Source organism: Choloepus didactylus, chromosome 4 (genome assembly GCF_015220235.1).
Source record: "Choloepus didactylus isolate mChoDid1 chromosome 4, mChoDid1.pri, whole genome shotgun sequence".
Classification (NCBI taxonomy): Eukaryota; Metazoa; Chordata; class Mammalia; order Pilosa; family Megalonychidae; genus Choloepus; species Choloepus didactylus.
The window spans coordinates 187,124,064-187,148,719 of NC_051310.1; the positions used below are offsets into that span (position 1 = coordinate 187,124,064).

Consider the following 24,656-nt stretch of genomic DNA (forward strand, 5'->3'; position numbering starts at 1 on the left):
CAAAAAGGGTACTTCTTTTCAGGGTTTTGGGAAACTAGACACTGCAACTTTATTATTAGTATTGGCGACATTTGTTTGGAGTGAATTCAACTCCAGGAGCTGCACGGTTGAATGCAGGAGGGGTTCCACCAATTGCCCCAATTCCTTCCATTGTAGCAGCTTGGCCAAAGCATTCAGTTGTTGGTGGGGTCAATCCCAAGGTTCCATCTGCCATCATAGTGGCTGGTCCTGGAGGAGCTGGAGCACCTCTTGTTTGTGCCCATATGTACTTCCACTTTTATGCTTTAATGCTTTGCAAAACAATTACCAGATGGCACTGTTACTTTTGCTCCAGCAACACACCTAATCATTATCTATCTGTGGCTCAATCCATCTGTGACTCTGGGTATCTCCAGAACCCTTCTTGGGGATAGTTTCTAGCTACTTCTTTGTAGTTCTCACCATTTCCATGAGGCTCAGATAGGTTCTGAAGTAGCCCAGCCTCTTCTGGTGTTCACTGAATTCTCCACCATGTTAGATCAGAATTCATTATGATGAGTAAGTAGTCTGATAGAAACTAAAACAATACTAGATTGTGTTCAAATTGGGGCAGTTTGATAGAAGCACATGGGGAGAAAACTTTTATAGTACCTAACCATATCTGCATTTAACTTTTATTAGAGTATAAATTGTATTAAGTTTTGGGAATTGACATTACCTATATTTCCCTACCAAATATTATCTATATGTCTTCTTATGTTTTCTCTTATATGTTAGGTTTCCCATGGTAACTCAGGTGCCCATAACCTGGAATCATTTTTTCTCCTCTCTTTGCCTTGGCCAAAGTTCGACAGTAACTTGAAGACTGAGCTAAACAATTTATTGTTGTTTTCAACCTTCGCAAACTGTTTAACTCTGTATTTTTGATAGTACCTTCCCCATTGAAACTACATATACACTACCTGTTTGTCTCCCAAATCCAAAGAGGCCAACTAGGCATTGTGCCTTTTTTTTTTGGTTGAAGGAGGAGCCAGATACAACAGCTTATCCTTTACCTTAGAAGGGATATCTTGACATTCCCCACACGACTGGTTGCTTAGAAATTTCACTGAGGTGGAAAGCCCCTGAATTTTTGTTGGATTTATGTCCTATCCTCTGACATGCAAATGTCTTACTAGTAAGTCTGAGGTAGTTGCTCATCTTGTGCACTAGGTCCAGTCAACATGATATCATCAATGTAATGAACCAATATGATGTCTTGTGGGAGGGAGAGATGATCAAGGTCCCCACAGACTAGATTATGACATAGGGCAGGAGAGTTGATATACGCCTAATGTAGGTCAGTGAAGGTGTATTGCTGGCCCTGCCAGCTGAAAGCAAACTGTTTCCAGGTCTTTACCAACAGCAATTAAGAAAAAAACATTTGCCAGGTCAGTAGCTACATACCAAGTTCTAGGGGATGTGTTGTATTTTTGTGCCTTTATTTCTTCTTATCTATATTTTTTATCTTTTCCATAGTAAACATGAATTACTTGTAATAAAAATATACATGGTAAAGATAACTTTGGTAATTTCTATTAAAGTGAAAAATTATATATCCTTTTATCTAGCAATTCTGGTTCTGTTTATGGAATTTGTAGAGGTTTGTCTAATATGCAAGTGGGCCAAGAGAGGTGCACAGAAATATTAAACATTATTCTTTTTTTAATTGTGGTAACATATATACAACATAAGATTTCCTATTTTAAGCACTCTTAAGCATATAATTCCATGGCATTAATTACATTCACAATGTTGAACTACTATCAACTATCCATTACAAAAACTTTTCTATCACTCCAAACATAAACTATGTACCCATTAAACATTAACTCCCCATTCCCCCTTCTGCTTCCCCTAGTAGCCTCTAATATAGTATAGGTTACCAGGAGTTGTGGGGGTTAGGGAATGGGAAGTCAAGACTTAAAATGTACAGGGTCCCTATTTGGAATGATGGAAGTGTTTTGATAATGGAGGGTAGTGATAGTAGCACAACATTGTGAATGTTAATAGTACTGAAATATATATCTGAATATGTTTAAAAGGGGGAATGTATATATGGTAACAATAAAAATTTTTAAAAAATCCATGGAACTACACTATACAGTGAACCCTACATTAAAACATGGACTATAGTCAGTAATACAATTATAAAAATGTGTTTTCGTCAATTGTAACAAATGTTGCATACCAATGCAAGGTGGTGGTGGTGGAGTAGTATATGGGTATCCTGTATTTTTTGCATGATTGTTCTGTAAACCCACAACTTTTCTAATAAGGAAAAAAAAAATTATTTTGTTTTATTTTAGCTTAAGACAATAGAAACCTTATTGGGTAGTACAACCAAAATTGGAGATGTGATTGTTCTTGGAATGATAACCCAGTTAAAAGAGGTAAGTTAGTGCTTGCTTTGGCAGTACATATACTAAAAGAGGTAAGTTAAACTTAAAAGGCATCAAATTTTTATTTCAGCATTTGGATTGATGCAATGCCAGTTATATATAGCATTTCTACAGAGAGTACTTCAACTTATTCTTTCATTTAGGACTCTTACTCTGTTCACCAAACCACCTTTTCCACTGGGTTCTGTCTCCTGAGTAGACATTAGGAAGGAGTATTTATACTGATGATGATTTTGCATAGCCAGCCTAAAATTAGTCCCCGAGTGACCTCTAATTGTACCAAGAGTACTGGGTTTCTGAATAAGCAAAACTGCGGAAGAAATACTCGTTCCTTGGAGACTGTTGACTCTTGTTAGCTGAAGGCACTGGTGAGGCCCTCCTGGTGGCAGCTAGTGTCTTTGGCATCACTTGATCTGCAGAGTCAATCACCAAGGTACCTATAAGGATTCTGAGTCTCAATCAAATGATTAGCTTGAGGTACCAGACTAGTAAATGGAAAAGCAGGACTTGTCTGATTTTTAAAAATCCATTCTTCCCTATACTATATGCTATTGTCAGAACTGTATGTTAGTTATTTTGTCATCGTATTCATTTTTCACATAAGTATGGATATTTTTCTTTTAATTTCTTTAGGGAAAATTTTTTCTGGAAGATCCTACTGGAACAGTACAACTGGATCTTAGTAAAGCTATATCCTTCTCCTTATTTTGTTACTCTGTGTTAAATGAGTTGGGGAAATTGAGTATATCATTCTCAGATTTACCTATTTAAGTTCCCAGTGTAATATGCATATGGCAGCGGCATAGGAATATAGAGAACATAATCCTAAACAGAGATAAAAAGAACTTTACTTCCCTCTTATTTGAGAATTCAGACAAATCACTGAGTTTTTAACATGCTAAGAATATTCTGTGCTAGCAGTATAACTAGGCTGCATCTTGGAATTAAACATGGGGACATTTAAACCTAAAATTTTTAAAGCTGTCTATTCGTAGTTTCAAATGGTAAATCTTTGAATTTATTTTTAGAAGTCCTCTTGGGTGCAAAATGTATGTTCACATTATCACTGCTTCATGAATAGAGTTAGAATGAGAATCACTTTCCTCAACTGTTGTATACCAGTTCCATAGTGGTTTATATACAGAAGCGTGCTTTGTCTTAGCAGAAGGTAAGTCAGTATACTTTTTTACTGTCTTCCTCATCATTCTGCACTAAAACCATTTCTAGATTGGTTAAAATATGTTAATGTGATATAATTCAGGAGAACATTCATCATGAGAGCACATTTTTGATAACATAAAATAACTTTTAGACTGCTAATGGGCACAGGGTTTCTTTTTAGGGTGATGAAAATGTTCTGAAATTAGCTAGTGGTTATCATTGTACAACTTTGTGAATATACTAAAAACCATTGAATTGTACATTTTCAAAGGGTGAATTTTATGATATGTTATGTATCTCAATAAAGTTGTGTCCGGCGCCTTCTCACTCGGTCCCGCGCGTCCTGTCCTCGGCCGGCAAGGAGAACAGAGGGAAAGAGGGAGAGACACAGACAAACTGACACTTGAGGCACACAATAGCAGTGAATGCAAGCCTTTTACTGGAGCCAGGAAGAAAACTTTCTCTGTTACATATTCCACACGAGGCCCTATACCCCGCGGGAGAACAACCTCTATGCGGCCGTCAGGCACGGCTCCCTGTGGGCTGTCTCCCCGAGGCTAGCCCGGGTAATTTCTTATATACAACAGTTACAACCAATGTGCTGGCACTACGTAAGCGTGTACAATAGGCTAGCAGCAACCGCTGCCTCATGCGTCATATGCGGAAGCAGGATACGGGCGCCATCTTGGCTCAAACGATGGGCGGGGGCTACTCTAGAGCAGGTCGCGGCGTGTCCACTAGGCCTTAACCCGGAAAGCGGCTCCCCACATCTCCCCCTTTTTTATATATTTCAACCCAGTGTCTCCATTGATGAGTGTACTCCCGTGGGCCTGAGTGACCCACTACATGTTTTGGTGCTTTGGGGAGTCTGGACTAGGCCCCTGCCATTTTACGGCGGAACCTCTGGCACCGACCAGAATGCTTACCTCATATAGAGACCGGAGAGCCCGTGAGCTGGAAACAACGTGACTCTCCCTACAGTACTTCGCCTCGTAACTGGGGAAAGACGATTGGGGCAGGAGAGTGGCAACCAGCGTCAAAGGCGTCACTAGGCGTCTCTGTGCAATGGCCAGAGTCCAGTCTGGCCACAACTGGGACTCCGCCTAAGAGACTCACCTGAGACAAAAATTAAGACTGCTGGAGTTATATGTTATATCCGGGATACGGCCATGGACTTTGCCGCGAACCTGGCCCCAGAGCGCCCCACCCCGAGTGGCCGGGACGGGGATCGATCAGTATAGAAGCTACTGTCAGGAGTACTACAGGTTGAAGACATAGCCATCATAGTGGTAACGCGCAGTTGCTGCTGTGCTTGAAACAAGCGTTCTAACAGGCATTTGACGATTACTAAACCCACCAACAACCCTATAGCGAGGAGAACCCAAGTGGTCAGATTGGGCCATGAAAACCAGGAGGTAACTCGGTTCCACAGGTCAGTTACCAAACTGGCAAGGTTGAACTTAACGGGGGTCAACTTAACGGTCCCAATCTTGTCCAGGCTGACGTCCACCTGCTGGGTAAGATTGGTAAAAGTTGGCAGATAAGTATTTTTAAGCCAGTCAGAGACTTTGTGGGTGTTAGCAGTTACATTGGCCCTGACCGGAGTGACGCAAAGTCTGAAAAGGATCCATCGGGTGTCACACAGTTGCTCGACTGTTTTCCAGAGCCCATCTATCTCCTGTCCAAGTTCCTGTATTTCATTTTGCATTTTCTGGATCGCTTGCGAATTCAACTCTAACATTAGATTGTGGGCGTGCAACGCGTCCCGGGTGGCATTGGCTAAAGTGTTGACTGTTTCCATCGTCAGGGCGATCTGCTCCGTTGTCCAGGCTTGAAGCACCACATTCCCCACTGCTGGGACGAACACTGAAGCGACGATGCCGCCGAGGTTCCACAGCCAGCTTTTGACACTTCTTGGTTTCCTGTTAAGGGAGGGATTAAAAGGTCCAGAAAACGGAAAGTTTTCCGTTGACACAACCTGGGTAATAGGGCCTACCCAATCAGTGGTGTTGACCGGGACCCAAACATAGCTGGGACGGTAGGTTAGGATGGCGTAGGGAGGGAATCCGTTCCAGCATTCAGACAGGGTACAGGGGACGCTGGAACAGTTAAAGGTAGGCTCTGTAGAGAGTAGAAAGGCGAAGGGAGGGAGCACACAAACCTGCCTGTGCAAAGGGAAGGAACAATTCTTATCAGCATATGTTCCCTCTGCACCCGAAAAGGAACAATTGGCAGTGGTAGAGTCACCCGTCGCGTCGGTTGACGTGTTGGTAAGGGTACCATTCAATAGCATGAAATAGCGCAGGTCCAGACATGCCCCCAGGGGGTTGCAGGCCAAATGCTGAGCGAAGGTTTGGATACGGGAGGCTATGGGGTCGATTAGCGGTTCTCGACATTGGTTTACGGTACCCCACGCCGATGCCTCAGTATAGTTTCGGATCTTGCTTATTGCTGTGAAATTACGTATGTGAGGGCGCACGGACCAGAGCCACCAGTCCTCACTTAAGAGGAACGGGTGCCTCACGGGCATACAGCTGTGCCAAGAGAAGTCCCCCAGAGTGGTTTTCCTGTGCAGATCATGCGCGCAAGGGGAGAAAGGAGGCTGCGGGGCATCAGGATCTCGAGAGCAGTTAAGGACTGTTGGTCTAAACCCAGAAAACTTGAGGCATCTTTTCGTCTCATTTTTGTTAAGCAACCCCTCACAATCCTGTTGATAGCCAGCCGAGGTATTAAGAAATTCTAGCAAGACTCCAAAAGTCACCTGAGTGCAATGGGTATCACAGGCAGTACTTGTGCTGTTTGCGCAGGAACAATTAGCTATAGAGCGATTAGCAAATGAAAGGATCAGCGTATCATCGGTTAGAGGAAAGGTCTCGTTGAAGGTTATGGAGGAAACATTGGCAGGCAAAGGTAGATGATGGAGGCTAAGAGTTAAATTAGGAGTGAAGAACTGAGGAGAGGTGGGGGACCCCGCAGAAAAGGGAGCTAGCGTCGGGGGATGGTGCCAGAGGCCCCAGAGGAACTGATCTTCTCCCTGAACCACTGCAACACTGCTGAGAAAGAGAAAACAAATCAGGAGGGTATTTATAGGGGAATAGGGGTTGGGATCACCGGTCCTCCCCCTGGACGACGGGGAGGCGGTCAGGATCATTCTCATCATCTTGCTGGTCATCTTGCTGGTCGTCACCAGCGTTGAAGGTTGGGTCTCTTGTGTCATGTTGGGGGTTCCCCAATTGGTCAGGCTGCAGCTTCTCAGCGCTCTCGGGCGTTGATACGGTTCTCACCAATCTCTCCGGAACCCACACCGGTTGACGTCCTGGTTCCTGTGGGAAGACACAAACAGAGCCTCTGGCCCAGCTGAGCACGGGGTCAGGGCCTTGCCACTGTCCTGACAGGACATCCTTCCATCGGACTAGACCTCTATGTGGAGGACTCGGGGAGGTGTGCTGAAGGGCAGGTGTCATGCCCTGTGAATTTTCATTTAAGAAATTGTACGTGAATAAGGCTACAGACAGTTGAGCCTTTGGGGATAGGCCGTGACCTATCCCCTCTTTCTGTTTTTTGAGCAAGTCTTTCAGAGACCTGTGTGCTCTTTCAATGATACCTTGTCCTTGAGGGTTGTAAGGGATTCCATGCTTCAATTGTACTCCCATATTATCACAAAATTTTTGGAAAGTTTTACTGGTATAAGCAGGTCCGTTATCTGTCTTTAACATTTTTGGCTTGCCCCACGCTGCCCAAGCGGCAAGGCAGTGTGCAATGACTTGGTGGACTTTTTCTCCTGTCTCAGCAGAGGCAAATAATATTTGAGAACATGTGTCTACTGACACATGCAGGTATTTGATTTTTCCGTACTCTGAATGATGAGTGACATCCATTTGCCAAATGTCTCCTGGGACGAGACCTCTAGGGTTAACTCCCACAGATGGGATATGCTGTTGAGTAACACAATTTCCACAAGCTCGGACTATGTCTCTAGCGGCCGCTCGCGGTATACTAAACCGCTTAGCCAGGGTACCTGCATTGATATGAAATTTGGCGTGGAACTCTCGGGCTTGCTGATATGGTGTCAGCACGGGGAAGACGTGTGGCTGTCGAGTGGCCACATCTACTATGTGATTTCCTTGGGCCACGGGACCAGGTAGGCCTGTATGGGCCCTAATGTGAGTTGTGTAAAAGGGATGTTGCCTAGTACGAATCGTCTTTTGCAGCTCGAGAAAGAATGTGCTTACAGTGGAGGAGCATTTTATAATGCCCACAGTTTCTAGGATTTGTAGAGAATTTACGACATAAAGGGAATCAGAGACAATATTCAGGGGGCCAGGAAACTCTCTCAGGACTGTAATAGTAACCTGCAATTCAACCCACTGCGGTTTTTGTGGTTGAAAAAACACTGTTTTGGGAGTGTCCCCTTCCACACAATACGCCCCTGTACCGGAGCTGGAGCCATCCGTGTACACGGTGAGGGCGTTCGCTAGTGGCCTAGACGAAGTCACTTTGGGAAAGATTACCGGATGTTGGGTGACAAACTGTAAGAGGGGGTCTTTGGGATATTGGTTATTAATACATCCCGAAAAGGTGCATCGGAGAACAGCCCATTGATCTATGCATCCGGTAAGCACCTCAATTTGTGGGAGAGAGTAGGGTACTCTAAGGTTTTTTGGTGGTTGGCCAAGGTGTTGGATGGCCTTCTTGATGGCCTCCAGGGCCAGATCTGCAACTGCGGTAGGGTAATGCTCTAAGATCTTTTTTGGAGAAACTCCGGGGTGGATCCAGAGTAATGGCCCCTGTTGCCACAGCACCGCCGTGGGCTGTGACACCGTCGGCAGCAGGCAAGCTTCGAAAGGCTTATCAGGGTTTATTCTTTTTAACGTGGCACTACTGAGTGCCTGTTCTACTTGGCATAGTGCTTGTCTCGCTTCAGGGGTGAAGGACCGGGGCGAAGCTAAGTCCGGATCCCCTTTAAGCAAGTCAAACAAGGGTCTTAATTCGGCATTGGGTAACTTCAGATATGGGCGAACCCAATTTATGTCTCCCATGAGTTTTTGTAAGTCATTGAGGGTGTTCAGTTTATCTAACCTGAGAGACACCTTTTGGGGGGAGACTTGAGTAGACGTAAGTTTTGCTCCCAGGAAGGTGACAATCTCGGTCATCTGGATCTTCTCTGGGGCTATTTCAAGATTGACCTCTCTAAGTGTAAGAACCAAATGTGATAGTGCAGCGTTAAGGAGATCTGGGCTTTCATGAGTCAGCAAGATATCATCCATGTAATGAAGGATCCTTACTTTGGGGAATTGCTGCCGGGTATCGGCCAACTGTGCAGCGACATACAACTGACACATGGTAGGGCTGTTGGTCATGCCCTGGGGCAGGACCGTCCACTCAAAGCGGTGACAGGGCTCCTCTTGGTTTAGAGAGGGCACAGTAAAAGCAAATTTTTGGGTATCCTCTGTGTGAAGTGGGATAGAAAAGAAACAGTCTTTGATATCTAGGATGATAACAGGCCAACGCTCTGGCAGGGCCGAAAGGAGGGGCAACCCCATCTGAACGGGCCCTAAAGGCTCCATGCAATTATTGATGGCTCTTAAATCGTGCAGCAACCTCCATTTGCCTGATTTTTTCTTTATGACAAAAATAGGGGTGTTCCAAGGTGATGTGGAGGGAATGAGGTGGCCCTCTCTTAGCTGATCTGACACCAGAGTGTGTAATGCGGAGAGCTTTTCCCGTGATAAGGGCCACTGAGGCACCCAAACCGTATGATTTAGGGCAGAGAGGTTTTCAACCATGTTCAGGGTATAAGGGGCATTGGGGCCGTACTGATGGACGGCCTGCCTTAGCTCCTTCAAAAGTTTGTAATCATATGCTTCATATTGGTTGTTGCCTTGATGGTTAATAATAACCGGGTACATTTCTGGGGATGGTTCTGGCTTAAGTGGTTGGTACCCACCTAGTATACCGAAAGGCCTAAAGGTGAAAGAGGGGACCCATTTCCAGAAATGCCTCCTTCCACATTCTGATGATATGGGGTCTAGGGGGCCTGAGTATTCAGGTGGGGGATACGGCTGTGGATGCCCCTCCCCCGGCCCGCCTGCAAGGGGTTCCGGGTCCCGCAAAGGCGGACCATCGTGATTATCGGATTCGGGCACTAGTGGGAGCTCTCGGTAAGGGCCTTTGGCGGAACCGCTCAACCAGCCCACCGGAAGCCGCGGCGTTTTTTGCTACGCGGCGACAGGCGCCGGCGGGGCGGAAGGCCGCATGGGTGGGGCGGGAGGCTCCTCCCAATCAATTAATGGAGGCGCTTCCGCTCCCTCACCGTCAACGCTATCCGATTCTGAGGCAGAGGTGTCCGAGCTACCACCACTCAACTCTGGCTGCTTGCCTTTATGGGAGCCGGCCGCAGATGACACCGACTGGGTTTCCTGGAGAGCGTGCCGTACCTCTTGCAAGGCAGAGGACGGACTTAGGCCTGTAGCCGACTCCAGTTCAAGGACCGCTTGGACGGTCTCCCATATAGGGACTAGAACTGGATCCAGACAAACGCCCGTCTGCCGCGCCCGGTCTATATCGTGACCAAGCTTCAGCCAAGAGGGCAGACTGAGGCTGCCGGTGGAGGGAAACCAAGGGGCAAAAGTTTCAACATCATCGAGAAACCTCTGTAGGGAGCTTTTCTTAACTGAGATACCCCTCTGCTTCAGGAGGGTTTTTAAAGGAGCCAACAAAGGTGAACTTCCAGACTGCCCCATGCTTGCAGTCGGCACTGTACTTTAACCACTCGGAGAGCTCTTCCGAGTCCCCGGGACCGCCTGAGAACCCACGGGCCCTGACTCTCACGTAAAAGAAACACTCACCTTCTCGCGCTGATCAGGCGCGGGAAGTCCGCTGCAATGAAAAAGGAGCGAGGCGAAAGGTTCCCCGTACGGGCCACCACTTGTCCGGCGCCTTCTCACTCGGTCCCGCGCGTCCTGTCCTCGGCCGGCAAGGAGAACAGAGGGAAAGAGGGAGAGACACAGACAAACTGACACTTGAGGCACACAATAGCAGTGAATGCAAGCCTTTTACTGGAGCCAGGAAGAAAACTTTCTCTGTTACATATTCCACACGAGGCCCTATACCCCGCGGGAGAACAACCTCTATGCGGCCGTCAGGCACGGCTCCCTGTGGGCTGTCTCCCCGAGGCTAGCCCGGGTAATTTCTTATATACAACAGTTACAACCAATGTGCTGGCACTACGTAAGCGTGTACAATAGGCTAGCAGCAACCGCTGCCTCATGCGTCATATGCGGAAGCAGGATACGGGCGCCATCTTGGCTCAAACGATGGGCGGGGGCTACTCTAGAGCAGGTCGCGGCGTGTCCACTAGGCCTTAACCCGGAAAGCGGCTCCCCACAAAGTTGTATTTTAAAACTTGCAAATTTTTCATAGGATTATAAACTAAAACATTTCCTAATTTGTATACCTCTGTACTCCAACATGTATTGTGAAATTAAATGGTGAAAAGTTAACTTCTGAATCTGTTATTTCTATTTTCATGAACTTTTTTTTACAGAATTGAGAATATCTATGGCTCTGATGTTATATAGCTCAGTAGGACTGGCAACTTCTGTAGTTCATATACAGGGGATGAGACTATAGTCTAGCATTAATGCTTTGTGTTCCCTAGTTTTATCCTTTAAACAAAAAGAATTGGACAAATGAAAGTGATATGACTTATGTTTTTTTCAGGTTGGTTTGAAGATCAAGTGTTTCATGTCAATGCCTTTGGATTTCCACCCACTGAACCCTCTAGTACTACTAGGTATAAAAATGATTGATTTAACTCTATAGGAATTTTTTAGTACTACCAGTAGTGAATGTAAGATAGTGTATCTTATCTCAATTATTACAAGACTTTAGGCTTTGTATCAAAATGGAAAGAGAAATAGAAAATGAGAGTTGGAAATCTGGATTTTCTATATAACTGGAATCTAGTATAAAGACCCTAGATTAGCTGCAGTACCATCTCTGTGCTTCAGCTTTAACGGGAAAAGATTTCCAGTTTCCCTGTCCAGTGGTGATGAACTCCCTCAGCTTTTGTTTATCTGGGAATGTCAGTTCTCTCTCGTTTTTGAAAGACAGTTTTGCTAGATAACTGAGTGGCAGTTTTTTGCTTTCAGCACTTTAAATATATTCTCCCACTGCCTTCTTGCCTCCATGGTTGCGATGAAAACTCAGCAGTTAATCTTATTGAGGCTCCCTTGTACGTGACAGTCCTCTCATGTGGCTTTCAGAATTCTCTCTCTCTTTTGCATTTGATGGTTTGATCATAATATGCTGTGATGTGAGCCTATTTGGGTTTATCCTGTTTGGAGTTTGATGATCATCTTGGATGTGTATATTCATCCCTTTTGTTAAATTTGGAAATATTTCAGCCATTATTTCTTTAAATATTCTCTCTGCCCTTTTCTGTCTTTCTTCTCCTTCTGGAACTCCCACAGTGCTTATATTGGCATGCTGGATGTTTTCCTATAGGTTCCTCAGGCTCTGTTCACTTTTCTTCTTGCTTCTTGCTTCTTTCTGCTCCTCTGAATGATTTCAATAGTTTTAATCGAGTTCCCTGATTGTTTCTTCTGCCAGCTCCAATCTGCTATTGTACCCCTCTAGACAATTTTTAATTCCTATTACTGTGGTCTTCAGATGTTTGGTTCCTTCTGATAATTTCCATCTCTATTGATATTCTGTTTGTATTCTTCTATCATTTTTCTGTTTTCCTTTAGTTTTTTGTTCATACTTCCCCTTAGCAATTTGAGCATATGTAGGACCACTTTTTAAGTCTTTATCTGGTATGTCCCAGGTCTAGTGCTTGTCATTGATGGTTTCTAGTGCTTTAATTTTCTGCTTTGCCTGGACTATCATTTCCTGTTTCTTTGTATGTTTTGTAATCTTTTGTTGAACCCTGGACATTTTGATATTTTAATGTATTATCACAGGAATTTAGACTCTGAGGCTTCTATTCCTTACCCTTATATCTAGCTATAGAGCTTTTCTTGAATGCCAGAAACTAACCAAAGAAAAAAAAAGGAAGGAAAAGAAAATCCTGTTCCCAATCTTTGCAGATTGACCTCCGTGAGTGCTCTCCTTTAGGATTAGCTATATAATGATATAATTATCTTGGTCATGCCCTAGGAATTTTACATCCTTTATACCTTTACAAATGTCCCCTCTTCCCTAGGAGACAGATTCTTCAAGGTCTTGGGCACTGTACTGTATGTCATACAGCCAGTAATCCCTTGCCTCAAGCAGCACAACTTGACTGCTCTCCTACAGCATTGTTTATAATGTTCTGTGAACTAACTGCCTGTTACATGAAGGGCAGGTTCTGGGACCGTGAGTCTCAGACCACCAACAGACAGATTGGGCCAGACATACATGCTCCCAGTTATGCACAAGGGTTACTCTACTCTTTCCAGAACTGTGACCAGGGATCTACACTGGGAATGTGGGCTGGCTCCAAGCTGATGTAGGGTCAGGAAGGGAAAGACAGGTCACCATGAGATCCTACTGGTTCCAATAGCCTTTTTCTTGATTCATTGCTTATCTAATACTGAAATACTTGAACTGTTTTTTTCTGGAGCTTTGAGAAAGATGTTTCTCCCAGTTCTTCCTGTTTGTTCAAGGCTTGTGTGTGGGGACATAGCCCTGAAGTGTGTTACTCTGTTGAACAGGACAGGGCAAGCCATCTCACTTTTAAGTGAGTGCTTTTAGTGCTAATTTGTGGCTTTTTACAACATGTATTCCAGGTTTTCTCTGGAATATATTTAGAGCAAAATTGCTGTTGTCTTGATGTTTTAGTTTCCTACAAGCTTCAAAATTACTACTTTGGAATGAGAGGTATAATCAAAGTGGTTGACCATGAGTGTTGACATTCATTTCATTTTAGCCAAGAGATCGTTATTTTTCAAATATTTTTCCATTTTCTCTAAATTCAACTGTTTTCTGTGTGCTTAGTTAAACCAAGGGACTAGTATGAGAGTTAATAAAATACATTAAAATAAAATAATCAGTTTATTCCTATTAGGGTTATAAATTATTTCCCTCTTAAATACCTTCAAACTGAAATTCAGAGGGCTGTAGTCTAGTGGTAGGGAATAGCTTCAACACATATTTTATTGTGTTCTTTTTACATGTAAACTACTATTTTAGGGATACAAATAAGTACATAAAGTTCTACAACATATTCCTATCCAAAAAGGATTTACATGGGCTCAGTGTCTTTCCCTCCATTGCAGTTTCTAGACTTGCTGGGGCTTCACTGGCATCTTGCTAAATATTTCACTGGTACAGGACATGTGACTTGTATTTTCTGAGCTCATGGTGTTGTATTCTTAGAATTCCTAGAATTTTCCTTTGTTTTCTAATTCTACAGCTTAGAAAAATAGGTACTGTCAGGTCCTCTTGCTTCCATCCTTGCCACATGTATACCATGATACAAGAAGAGATGTTACTAAGGCTTTTCTGAGCTCTAACTTTTCAAGATTCAGTTTAATAGGTGTTTCTTTTTTTGATGTTCTGGTTTGTTTGGGTATATGCTTAATTAAAATCCTCTTACAATTATATCATCTTATCACATTTGTCTGAAAACTGCAAGATCATACCATTGAAAATGCTAAGTCAGTTGGTGGGAACAATAAATAGTTACTATTTCTGAGGGCTCACAATGTGCCAAGCACTGTGCTCCCAGGGCTTTCTGTACATTATCTCCTTCCAGTAATTCTGTGTGGTAGGTCTCAGTCTAGCCACCTTGCAATTGAGGAGACTTGGGTACAGAGGTGTTAAGTAACTTGTCCAAAGTTATAAGCTTTTAGTAGCAGGAATGTGTTTTGACCCCACGGTTTTTGACTCCAGTCATTATGCTGCTTTGAAAAAGTAGTTCTTGAGTTATTTAAAAAAATGTTTTTTTCTTATGAATATAGTATCTAATTGTAAAAAAAAAAAAAATTAGAAAAAATATAAAGGCACTGTTTTAGTTTCCTAGGCTGCTCAAAGTAATGCCATAAAATGGTTCAGCTTAAACATTGGGAATTTATTCACTTTTTTATGGTTAGAGTTTGGGAAAATGTCCAAATCAAAGCATCATCAAGTCGATGCTTTCTTCCTGAAGATTGGCTGCCAGCGATCATTGGCTTCTCTGTGATGTGGCAAGGCACATGGCGTTGTTTGCTGGTCTTTCCTGTCTCTTCTGGGTTTTGTTGCTTTCACCTTCTTGCTTCCGTGGCTCTCTGTCTCTCTCTATATATTCATTCCGTTTGTAAAGGGCTCCAGTAAGAGGATTAAGACCCATCCTGAAAGAAGTGGGTCACACCTTAACTGAAATAGTCTCATCCCAAGATCCTATTTACAATGGATCCACACCCACAAGAATGGATTAAATTTAGGAACATGTTTTCCTGGGGTACATACAGCTTCAAACCACAGGCACAAAGAAAAGGTGAATCACCTCTAATTCCAACAAACATAGAGAAAAACTGTTACTACTTTAGTGGTTTATATATATTATATATATAACACATTTATTATATATTTATATATGATCTCTTTTTGTATATGAACACATGGGACTATATGTTATTTTTTTGGACATAACCTGCTTTTTCATTTAATAATATGCAGTCAACATTTTGCATTATCATGCAGTACTGTTTATTGCATGATTTGTGACTTTCATTCCGCAAATATATTTTGAGCTTATGTTATATTGGTAAGCCCAGTGCCAGGTGCTAGGTGGAGGAGACACGCTGAACAATAACCCAACTAATTAGCTGATTACAAATTTGATATGTTCTACAAAGGAGAAATGCAGGGTGCAACAAGAGTGTATAATGGGAAAACTTAACCTCTTTTGGGATCCTCAGGGGAGGCTTCTCTGGAGTAGTTTAAGATGGGAACTGCAAGGCAGCAGCTGGTATGGAGTGGGCGAGGACTGTGGAGGCTGGGAGTGCATAGATTACCCCATTTTCCCACTGTCCCTTGTTGAAAAGCTTTAAGGTTCCTTCCAAATTTTCACAATTCTGTTACGTAGGCTTGTTTTTGTATACATCCTTAGGGCATATTTCTATAAGTGGAACTGCTTAGTGAAGTGGTTAGCACATTTTGGAGGCTTCTGTTAGAGTGTTCAAAATGAGTACCCATTTTCTCCTACTTTAAACTATATAGGAAATTATGATTTAATCTTTGCTTTAGTTGGTTTCAAAAGGCACAGATATAGCCTATTATTTAAATATTTTATTTACTTTATTGCTCTCTGCTTCATTTCAGAACACTTAAAAAGCAACTTGTTTGCTTTTTAAATGCTACAAATAATACATTTTCATGAAACGATTTACATTGGTGGGAAAATGACCTCATTAAAGAAGCTGAACTTGTAAAATTATTAGAAAAATATCTCTAATAGATTATAGAAGATAATAATTATGCTATAATTACCTAGGGCATACTATGGAAATACTAATTTTTTTGGAGGGCCTTCTAATACATCTGTGAAATCTTCTGCAAAACTAAAACAATTAGAAGATGAGAACAAAGATGCAATGTTTGTGTTTATATCTGATGTTTGGTTGGACCAAGTAGAAGTATTGGAAAAACTTCACACAATGTTTTCTGGTAGGTGTTATTTTCTTCTATTTCTTTTATTCTGAGGGTTCATATCTTAAAACTAAATTCTTAAAAAAAAAATCTTTTTGAGTTTTGTTTTGTTTATCCTATATGATAACTTTTCATCTGCACCTTATGGAAAAAATGAAGTCCAGTATATGAAAGGTATTGAGATCTATTTAATAAGAAATGTTTCTATGTATATATAAACTCAATTCTTAAAAATTGTATCTTTTTGGGTATTCCATTTTTGTCAAGACAGTGATTCAGCAGTAAGCTATTTTAAATAATATTAAAAGACCTATTTTTTTACATTTGAAAAATAACTATAGGTATGTATCGGTATGTGTGCATATAAATGTGTATTTGAGTTCATATATACATGGTCCTAAGTCTAGTATAAGATACCAGGTAAGCGTATGATCTTTGGAGTCTGACAGAAGTGGTTTTAAATCCCAACCTAAAACCTTAAGCAGATTATTTAATACCTCTAAGCCATAGCTTAGATATTATGAGGATTAATTAAGCCATTGCAGGGCCTAGCACCTAATAAGTGCTCAATAAAAGGATGCTTTTGTTACTAGTAAATTTAATAATAAATTATTATTAAAACAATATGTTTTTATTATCAAAAAGTAATGGTTCATGGGTTATTAATCTTATTTCTAGACAAGAAAAGTGATGTTCATTTATTCTTGTATTCTTTCAGGTTATTCACCAGCACCTCCCACCTGCTTTATCCTGTGTGGTAATTTTTCATCTGCACCATATGGAAGAAATCAAGTCCAGTCTTTGAAAGGTATTGAAATCTATTTAATAAGAAGTGTTTCTATGTATATATACATATAAGCTAAATTGATATAAAATATTTTCCTATTTTAATTTTATTCAAAGTTGTAGAGTTGTATCTAATCAAATATAATTTGACTTTTATATTCATATATACACATTAAATTTACTATCTCTTTAAAATTTTAGATTCCCTAAAAACTTTGGCAGATATAATATGTGAATACCCAAATATTCACCAAAGGTAATGATCTCTACTGCTTTATTTTTTATTTATAGTTTTGTTAAAAAAATTAATCCTAAGTTTTATGTCAGTGGTAAATAAAACTAATGGAAGACAAAGTTGAGAAAATTAATAGAGCTAAGAGATTATCTTCACATCATGATATGTATGTTACACTGTGAAAGAGATTTATAGTGAAAAATATTAAAAGGAAGAGTAATAGTATCAACCGTATTTTGAATTTCTTGGTGACTTTAAGCATCTAGGGATGCACTATTTAATATGGTAGTTACTAGCCATATTTGTCTCTTTTAATTTAAAGTTAAATCAATTAAAATGAATAGGATTCAATCCCTCAGTCATACTAGCCACAGTTCAAGGATTCAGCTGCATGTGGCTAGTAGCTACTGTGTCAGACAGGGCAGATGTAGAACATTTTTTATCATTGCAGAAACTTCTATTGGACAGCTCTAGTCTAGAAACTTTTAGTATTTCATTTATTAAAATGCATGAGATTTTAAATTTAAGTAATTCATGATTCAGTTAAAGACAATAATGTGTTTTTAGACTACTGGATATCATTGCAATAATTTATTAATGAATTATATTGATTATGCATACAGTAGTCGTTTTGTATTTGTACCCGGACCAGAGGATCCCGGGTTTGGTTCCATCCTGCCAAGGTAATTTTTATTTAAATTTTTGTAACAATAAAGAAAATCTTGAAAAGTTGTATATATTCCATCACATAAATTGTTTTTGTAGGCCTCCACTTGCTGAAAGCATCACTAATGAATTCAGACAAAGAGTACCATTTTCAGTTTTTACTACTAATCCTTGCAGGTAAGTATGAGTATTCTTTGTTAAACAGTTTTTTCCCTATCTTTTAAAAATTAACTCGATTCTTGGAATTTTTCTCTGGACTTTGATTATTATGAATAAATATAAGAAAAAAATTTCTTTTTATTTTAGGTTTCTCAAAACTTTGAAAATATTTTAACTATATTTAAATAATTCACTAATAGTGAATTTAGGAACATGAATAATAGATGAAGATGTTGTAATAGTCTCATTGTACATCTGTTAAGAAAAATTACAATGGAAGAATGACAAGATTACATATACACTGTATGTGCTGCTTACTGTAATCATAGACTCTTGCTGTGGGAATCCCCCAAGATTCAGTCCTTGGTTCCCTTCTCTTTTCTGCCTACACTTGCTCCCTTGGTGACGTTATCCAGTCCTGTGACTTTAAATGCCAAATATATATTGATAACTCCTGCATTTGTTATCTCCAGCTCAGATCTCTTTCCCAAAGTGCAGACAGATTTTATGCAGTTGCTTACTCACCATCTCCATTTGGATATCTAGTAGACAACTTAGAACTGAACTCCTGATCTCTTCCTGCCCTCCCGAGCCTGTTGTATCTGCAGCCTTCACAGCCTTAGTTCCCTTTATCTTTTCAGTTGCTCAGGCCAAAAACCCTGGGGTTTCTCTTTCCATCAAAACTTCAGAAAGTCCTGGTGTCTTAAAATAAATCCAGAATCCAGCCACTTCTTTACACCTGCAATTCTACCACCCCCTACCATGTTCTCTAGCCTGGATTACTGAAATAGCTGACTGCTTGGTCTCCAGCTTCTAACTCTGCTCCTCTGTAGTCTCTTGTTAACACAGCATCACAGAGAGACTTTAAAACATAAGGCCTATCATGTTCCCCTTACTGATGCTGAAAGAAGAGAACCTCATGCATCAGTATAAGTGCAGATCCTCACAATGGTCATCAAAGCCCTGCATGTTCTGGCCCCCCATTACCTCTCTGATTTCCTCTCCTCCTACTTCTTCCCAGTTACCTCAGGAATACCAGCCTCCTTTCTATTCCTCAAACACACCAAGCATGCTCATCTTAGAGTCTTTGCTAGATCTGTTCCCTCTGCCTGCACTGTTCTTCCCCTGTGTATCTATTTGACTAACTCCCTCACTTCCTTGAAGTCTGTGCTCAAATCATATGAGCCCTACCTGTCCTGATCACCCTATTGAATACTTGAGTCTTCCAGAGCCTCACTCGCCACATATGATCCCACTTAATTATCTTGTAACATAGCATGTAATTATTTGTTTATTTTCTCCACCCTCTGGCCCCCATTAGAATCTAAACTGCTTGGGGGCTGGGATCTTTTTGTTTCATTCAGTAATACCTTCAACAGAGCATATATTAAGAGCTCAATAAATAATTGTCAAATGAGCTCAATAAATAATTGTCAAATGAGTGGATGAATAGGTAGATTCTGGTTGAATTTTTGCTGTGGTGAATAGTGGCAAGTGGGGATGACATTGTATAATAAGGCATTTTGCCTTTAATATTATTTCCCATCTTTCGCTGACGAATACAAATTCAACTATTGGTATCCTTTCAGAATTCAATATTGTACACAAGAAATTATTGTTTTTCGTGAAGACTTAGTGAATAAAATGTGCAGAAACTGTGTCCGTTTTCCTAGTAGCAATTTGGATATTCCTAATCATGTAAGTTAAGATTCTTCTTTATTAAACTGTGTTACATGTTGCATTATATAAAATTTATGAAGCCACTTAATATTTTGCCTTTTGTAATGTTTGCATTTCAAAACAATTGTACATAATTTTGTCCTATAAATTCAGTTGTTATTTCTCAACTCTTCTGCAGAAGCATTTCCTATTGGGATGAGCAGGAAATTTCTTTGAAACTTCCTTTTTCCTGCAAAGCTTATATATCTTACATTGAGTTTCAAAAACTATGTATTTAATAAAATACCTATATTTGTCATGTTTATTACATAGTTCATATATGTCCTCAGAAGGATGTGCAGTGTTTATCTTGTAGTTTTGACATTCCCTGACATACATTCCCTGGTTACAAGTAAACCCCCCTCAGTTCTGTATGGAAATAGATCATACAGAACGTTTTTATTATTTGTTTTATAATATTTTAAAGTTTATGTCGGCTATATATTCTTGGTTTTATTCAAATTGTGAAATTATGCTTAAATTAACAGAGTAAGTAAATGAACTTATTATATAGCCCTAAATACAACTGAGTCAATATGACTATTTGGGGGAGTAACTTTTATCATAGTGATAATAAATGAAAGCTCATTGATTTTTCCTAAAATATAGGAAAATTAATTTTATTTTATATCAGCCATCAGTGATTCCCAAAGCTTTGTGATTCAGAGCTTTCAAAATTGTTTCTCTAATTTTTCTAGGTGCTTTTGGTAATTAATACTTATTTGTTAGATATTTTAACTTTCACAAAGTTTTTTTTTTTTTGTTTCTTTCTTTTGTAGTTTACAAAGACTATTTTATCCCAAGGACATCTGACTCCTCTACCCCTTTATGTCTGCCCAGTGTATTGGGCATATGACTATGCTTTGAGAGTGTATCCTGTGCCTGATCTACTTGTCATTGCAGACAAATACGATCCTTTCACTATGACCAATACTGAATGCCTCTGCATAAACCCTGTAAGAATGTAGTTAATATTATATAGTCTATATTTTTCATGTCTTTAAATTTAATATATATTTAATCAAATTACTGTTGGAGTAAAAATAGAGTACTAATAAAGCATTGAGTTTGTTTGGTATATACAAAAGGTAAGTTCTTAAACATAGACTTTCAGTGTAGTGAAGACTGGAAAGTGAAAAGTAAAGTGATCTTTGTTATTTGAAGAAACACACCAGTTTATATATCCAATTAAGTATTTTACCTTTTAAAGTTACTTACCTTTGGATTCCTCTCTAAGCATTGCTTTCAGAGCCTTTATTCCATTCTCTTTAAACGTATTAGTGGGATTTGTCCTTTGAGGATGATTTTGATTTTAGAAATTTCCCTAGTCCAAGCCCGATGAATGAGGCAATTTTCATTGGGATACATTTTATTATTTCATTTTTATGCAGAATCTTGAAGTTGCTTCAGAATTTCTGTAGATGTGTGATTGACTTTTTGAACTTGGGGAATTAATACCACGTAAAAATTGTGTCAAACAAAATATTATATTCACTACAGATTTCTAATCATCAGGCTTCCTTGATTCTTGTGAATTTTAGACTTTAATCCTATCTTTAACCTGGGTCATTTCTAGAAACATCATGCTTTATTGGTTACTACTTTCCTCAAATATATTATTTCTTCTTCCTCTAAGAATTTCTTAACCATGGCACTGTTGACAATTTGGGTCAGGTAATTCTTTCTTGTGGAGACTGTTCTGTGCTATATAGGATACTTACCAGCATCCTTGGTCTCTACCCACTAGATCCCAGTAGCACCTCCCCCACCCCACCCCCACAGTTGTGACAACCAAAAATGTCTCCAGACATTGCCAGATGCCCCGGGGAGGGGGGGGGGTTGCAAAATTGTCACCAGTTGGAAACCTCTGCTCTACAAGATGAACATGGTTAACTAATTTGGCTTCACTGCTTGAAATTTGTGAACCAATTTTTGTATAATCTTATTCACAGTCAAATAATCTTTTACAATGTGGTCATTTATTTAACTTTTTGGCCATTCTCATAGTTGTTGCTTTATTTAATTACACAATATTTCTGAATTTTTCCACTTTTTCATCCTGTGTGTAAACAACCACCTCCTACATTGTCTTTTTTCCCTTATCTTTACCTCTTGGGCAAGCCCCAAACTTGCTGTTAACATTGCTTCATCCCTATAAGCTTCTTCTTGATACTGGTTTACATTAATGTCTGCCATGGGTCAGGCATTGAGGTTGGCACTGGGACACAAAGACGGAAAAAGCAGTCTCTCATGCTGGAAGTAAAGTAGTTATTTTAGGTTAAAAAGAAAAAAAAAAGCAGTCTCTACTCAAGAGTTTAGTAGTGGACAATTAATTGTATCTGTGATTACTGCTTAGCTTTGGGATACATTCTTGGGTCATCAAACCCAGATTTTGGTTGTGGGCAGGGACAGGAGAGACTTTTTGAACATGTTTGATGCATATGTAGCATCACATAGTACTGGTTATTTCTAACACTACAGAGTCACTAAGTATTTTTAGACACATCTGTTAGCATAAAACTGTCTAGCTAACTTGAAAGACTTGTTTCAGATGGAGATATATAAAGATATTGCAGAAATGTCTCATTACTTTTTAGTCACATCTTGTAACCCTATTTTTAAGTCATGACTAAGGAATTAGATTTTTAAAATAGGAATTATTTTATGAAAGTTGAGTATTCACTTACAGGATTTTTCTCTCCAAAGGGCTCCTTTCCAAGAAGTGGATTTTCATTCAAAGTTTTTTATCCTTCTAATAAGACAGTAGAAGATAGGTAAGTGTGTTTCCAGAAACAGTTAAGAGGGGCCTTTTCCTGGTATTATATTGCTAAAAATCAGATGTTCTGTACATGCATTATTGAGAGTTTTAAAAATGCCTGCAGTGGCCCATTGGAAATGTTCTAAGCTGCACTTATTGTGGTCATGCTGTGTGACACAGAATTGTAGGTACTTTGTGGCATGTTTGTTGTGTTGAAATAGATCAACAGTTTTCCAAGGGAAATCTCAGACCAGTGGTAGAGTGGGCTAGTTCTCTTACAGACTAAACTCCTGGTAGTACACCATTGAGGATTCTTTTCAGTGCTGGATCTCATACCCCCAAATCAAAACAAATTGATGTATATTTTTTCAGAGAACAGAAAACATTTTCAAGATATAGTGAAATAATTTGGTCTTCCTACTACTTAGTTTTTCCTAAGAAATCTTTTGTTAGAATATTTGTAAATTCGTATTTTGGAGTTAATCATAGAAATATAGTTAAAGCAGATGAGGTTAACCCTGTTTCAACATGTACTGTCACATAAAGCTGTTTTATTTAAAAACAAGTATTGGTGATGTAGTGGGAAATACACATTCTCATACATTTTTGGCTGGATTGAAAATCACATGGAGGGCAATTTGATAAGATTTATTAGGACCTAAAATATACCAGCAATTCCATTTCTAGGAATTTATCCTACTTGGGCTTATACATAAAAGTAGGTACAAGTGTTTTTATTGCAGTTTTTATAATAGCAAAAGATAGGAAATGGTTTAAATGTATATTCATTTAAACATGTGTATTTATTCAGAACCTTTCTAATTTATTTAAATTTCAAAGCCAGAAAGGAAATCATTGGTTAAATAAATTATATATAAATATAATGTATTTACCACTAATTGAAAAAAGGTGTGGACTAGTGTGCATAGTATTTTACCTTGTGTGTATGTGTTTTTAAAAGATATACCTATGTATAGCATGCTTATATGTGATTAGACTTTCTTCATAAGAATACATAAGTTCTGATTTGTTTTCACTGTGTACTTTTAAATTTTGAACAGAGTGCATGTATTAGTCTTTTAAAATTACTTAATTAAAAATAAAAATTAAGAAATGTATAGTAATTTAGGTTTCCAAAATGCTTAATTTTTTTTTTATTTTTAAAATTTTCAGCAAACTTCAAGGCTTTTGAGATTCTTAAAGACCGTGTGAAGAAAACAAAGTTCATCAGTTTTCTGCTTAATTTTATATTTTATGTAATTTTGGTATTAAGTTACAATAAAATTATATAAGCATTATAAACTTCTTACCTTTATATCTCATGAAATTTTAATATTCAGTCACAATAAGTATGGTACACTTTAGAAAGTTTTATAGGAAATATATTTCCTGTATACTCTTAAGAAAAATGTGCAGATATGTATAAAGATAAAATGTATTATACATTTGCACTTAAAAATTAAAGTTTATCTCCATAGCAGTCATACTATGTTCATTTTAAGGAAAACACAGTTTTTCAAAAGTTTCTGAATCAATGTTTTAGCCTAACCTAGGTTTTAGCACCATAAGATCTCTTAACAATATATTCAGTACTTCTCAAATTGCTTAAATTTCAAAGCCACAGAATTTTTTCTAATGAGAGTTGCAAGCCTTCGCTTCAGGTTATTAGTATGAAGTTTATTACATGATCACCCGAAGCTTTTAATATTGGAAAGTTAAAACACACATTCCCCATAGTTTTTACGCTTAAAAGACATAGTGTTTATTTTGAAGCATCATGTTTTGCTGTTTCATGTTTAATCACTCAACACTTCTCCTTATTTATCATTTAGTTTATGGAGTTGATGGAAAGAGAGTGCAGAAATGAATCTGAATGACAAAAATTTGTTAGAGGTACGAAAGGTGTTATGTAAAAACTTACAAAGAGCCTGGTGTGAAAGACATTTGGGGAAGTGATTCTAATAGAAAATGAAAACGACATAGTGACGGGAAAAGTCCCCAGGGGAATTTAAAGTGAATGCAGTGTTAAGTGAATTGGTATTAAGGAAAAAGTGGCAATTTGAGTTGTGGTCTGAGGATTGAAAATTTGGGGAGAATGTTAGAAGGGGTCTGGTATTAGAAGAGCAGGGTTTTA

General features: G+C 39.4%; 1 protein-coding gene across 6 annotated transcripts in view; it reads left to right on the forward strand.

Annotated features, from left to right (window-relative positions):
• The window catches only part of POLE2 (DNA polymerase epsilon 2, accessory subunit), a 39,564-nt gene extending 15,787 nt beyond the window's left edge, over positions 1-23,777 (forward strand). For 3 of the 6 annotated variants that reach the window (XM_037834952.1, XM_037834950.1, XM_037834951.1), the window contains 13 exons: positions 2,328-2,411; positions 3,054-3,110; positions 3,540-3,588; positions 11,304-11,376; positions 16,045-16,217; positions 16,918-17,007; positions 17,187-17,241; positions 17,844-17,903; positions 17,986-18,063; positions 19,635-19,743; positions 20,544-20,720; positions 22,471-22,538; positions 23,696-23,777. In XM_037834952.1, the coding sequence (XP_037690880.1) occupies positions 2,328-2,411; positions 3,054-3,110; positions 3,540-3,588; positions 11,304-11,376; positions 16,045-16,217; positions 16,918-17,007; positions 17,187-17,241; positions 17,844-17,903; positions 17,986-18,063; positions 19,635-19,743; positions 20,544-20,720; positions 22,471-22,538; positions 23,696-23,714 (1,092 nt within the window). In that variant the 3' untranslated portion in view covers positions 23,715-23,777. The remainder of the gene's footprint in view (positions 1-2,327; positions 2,412-3,053; positions 3,111-3,539; positions 3,589-11,303; positions 11,377-16,044; positions 16,218-16,917; positions 17,008-17,186; positions 17,242-17,843; positions 17,904-17,985; positions 18,064-19,634; positions 19,744-20,543; positions 20,721-22,470; positions 22,539-23,695) is intronic. The other 3 variants (XM_037834953.1, XM_037834954.1, XM_037834955.1) reach the window with 2 other exon arrangements.
• The last annotated feature ends 879 nt before the right edge of the window (positions 23,778-24,656 follow it).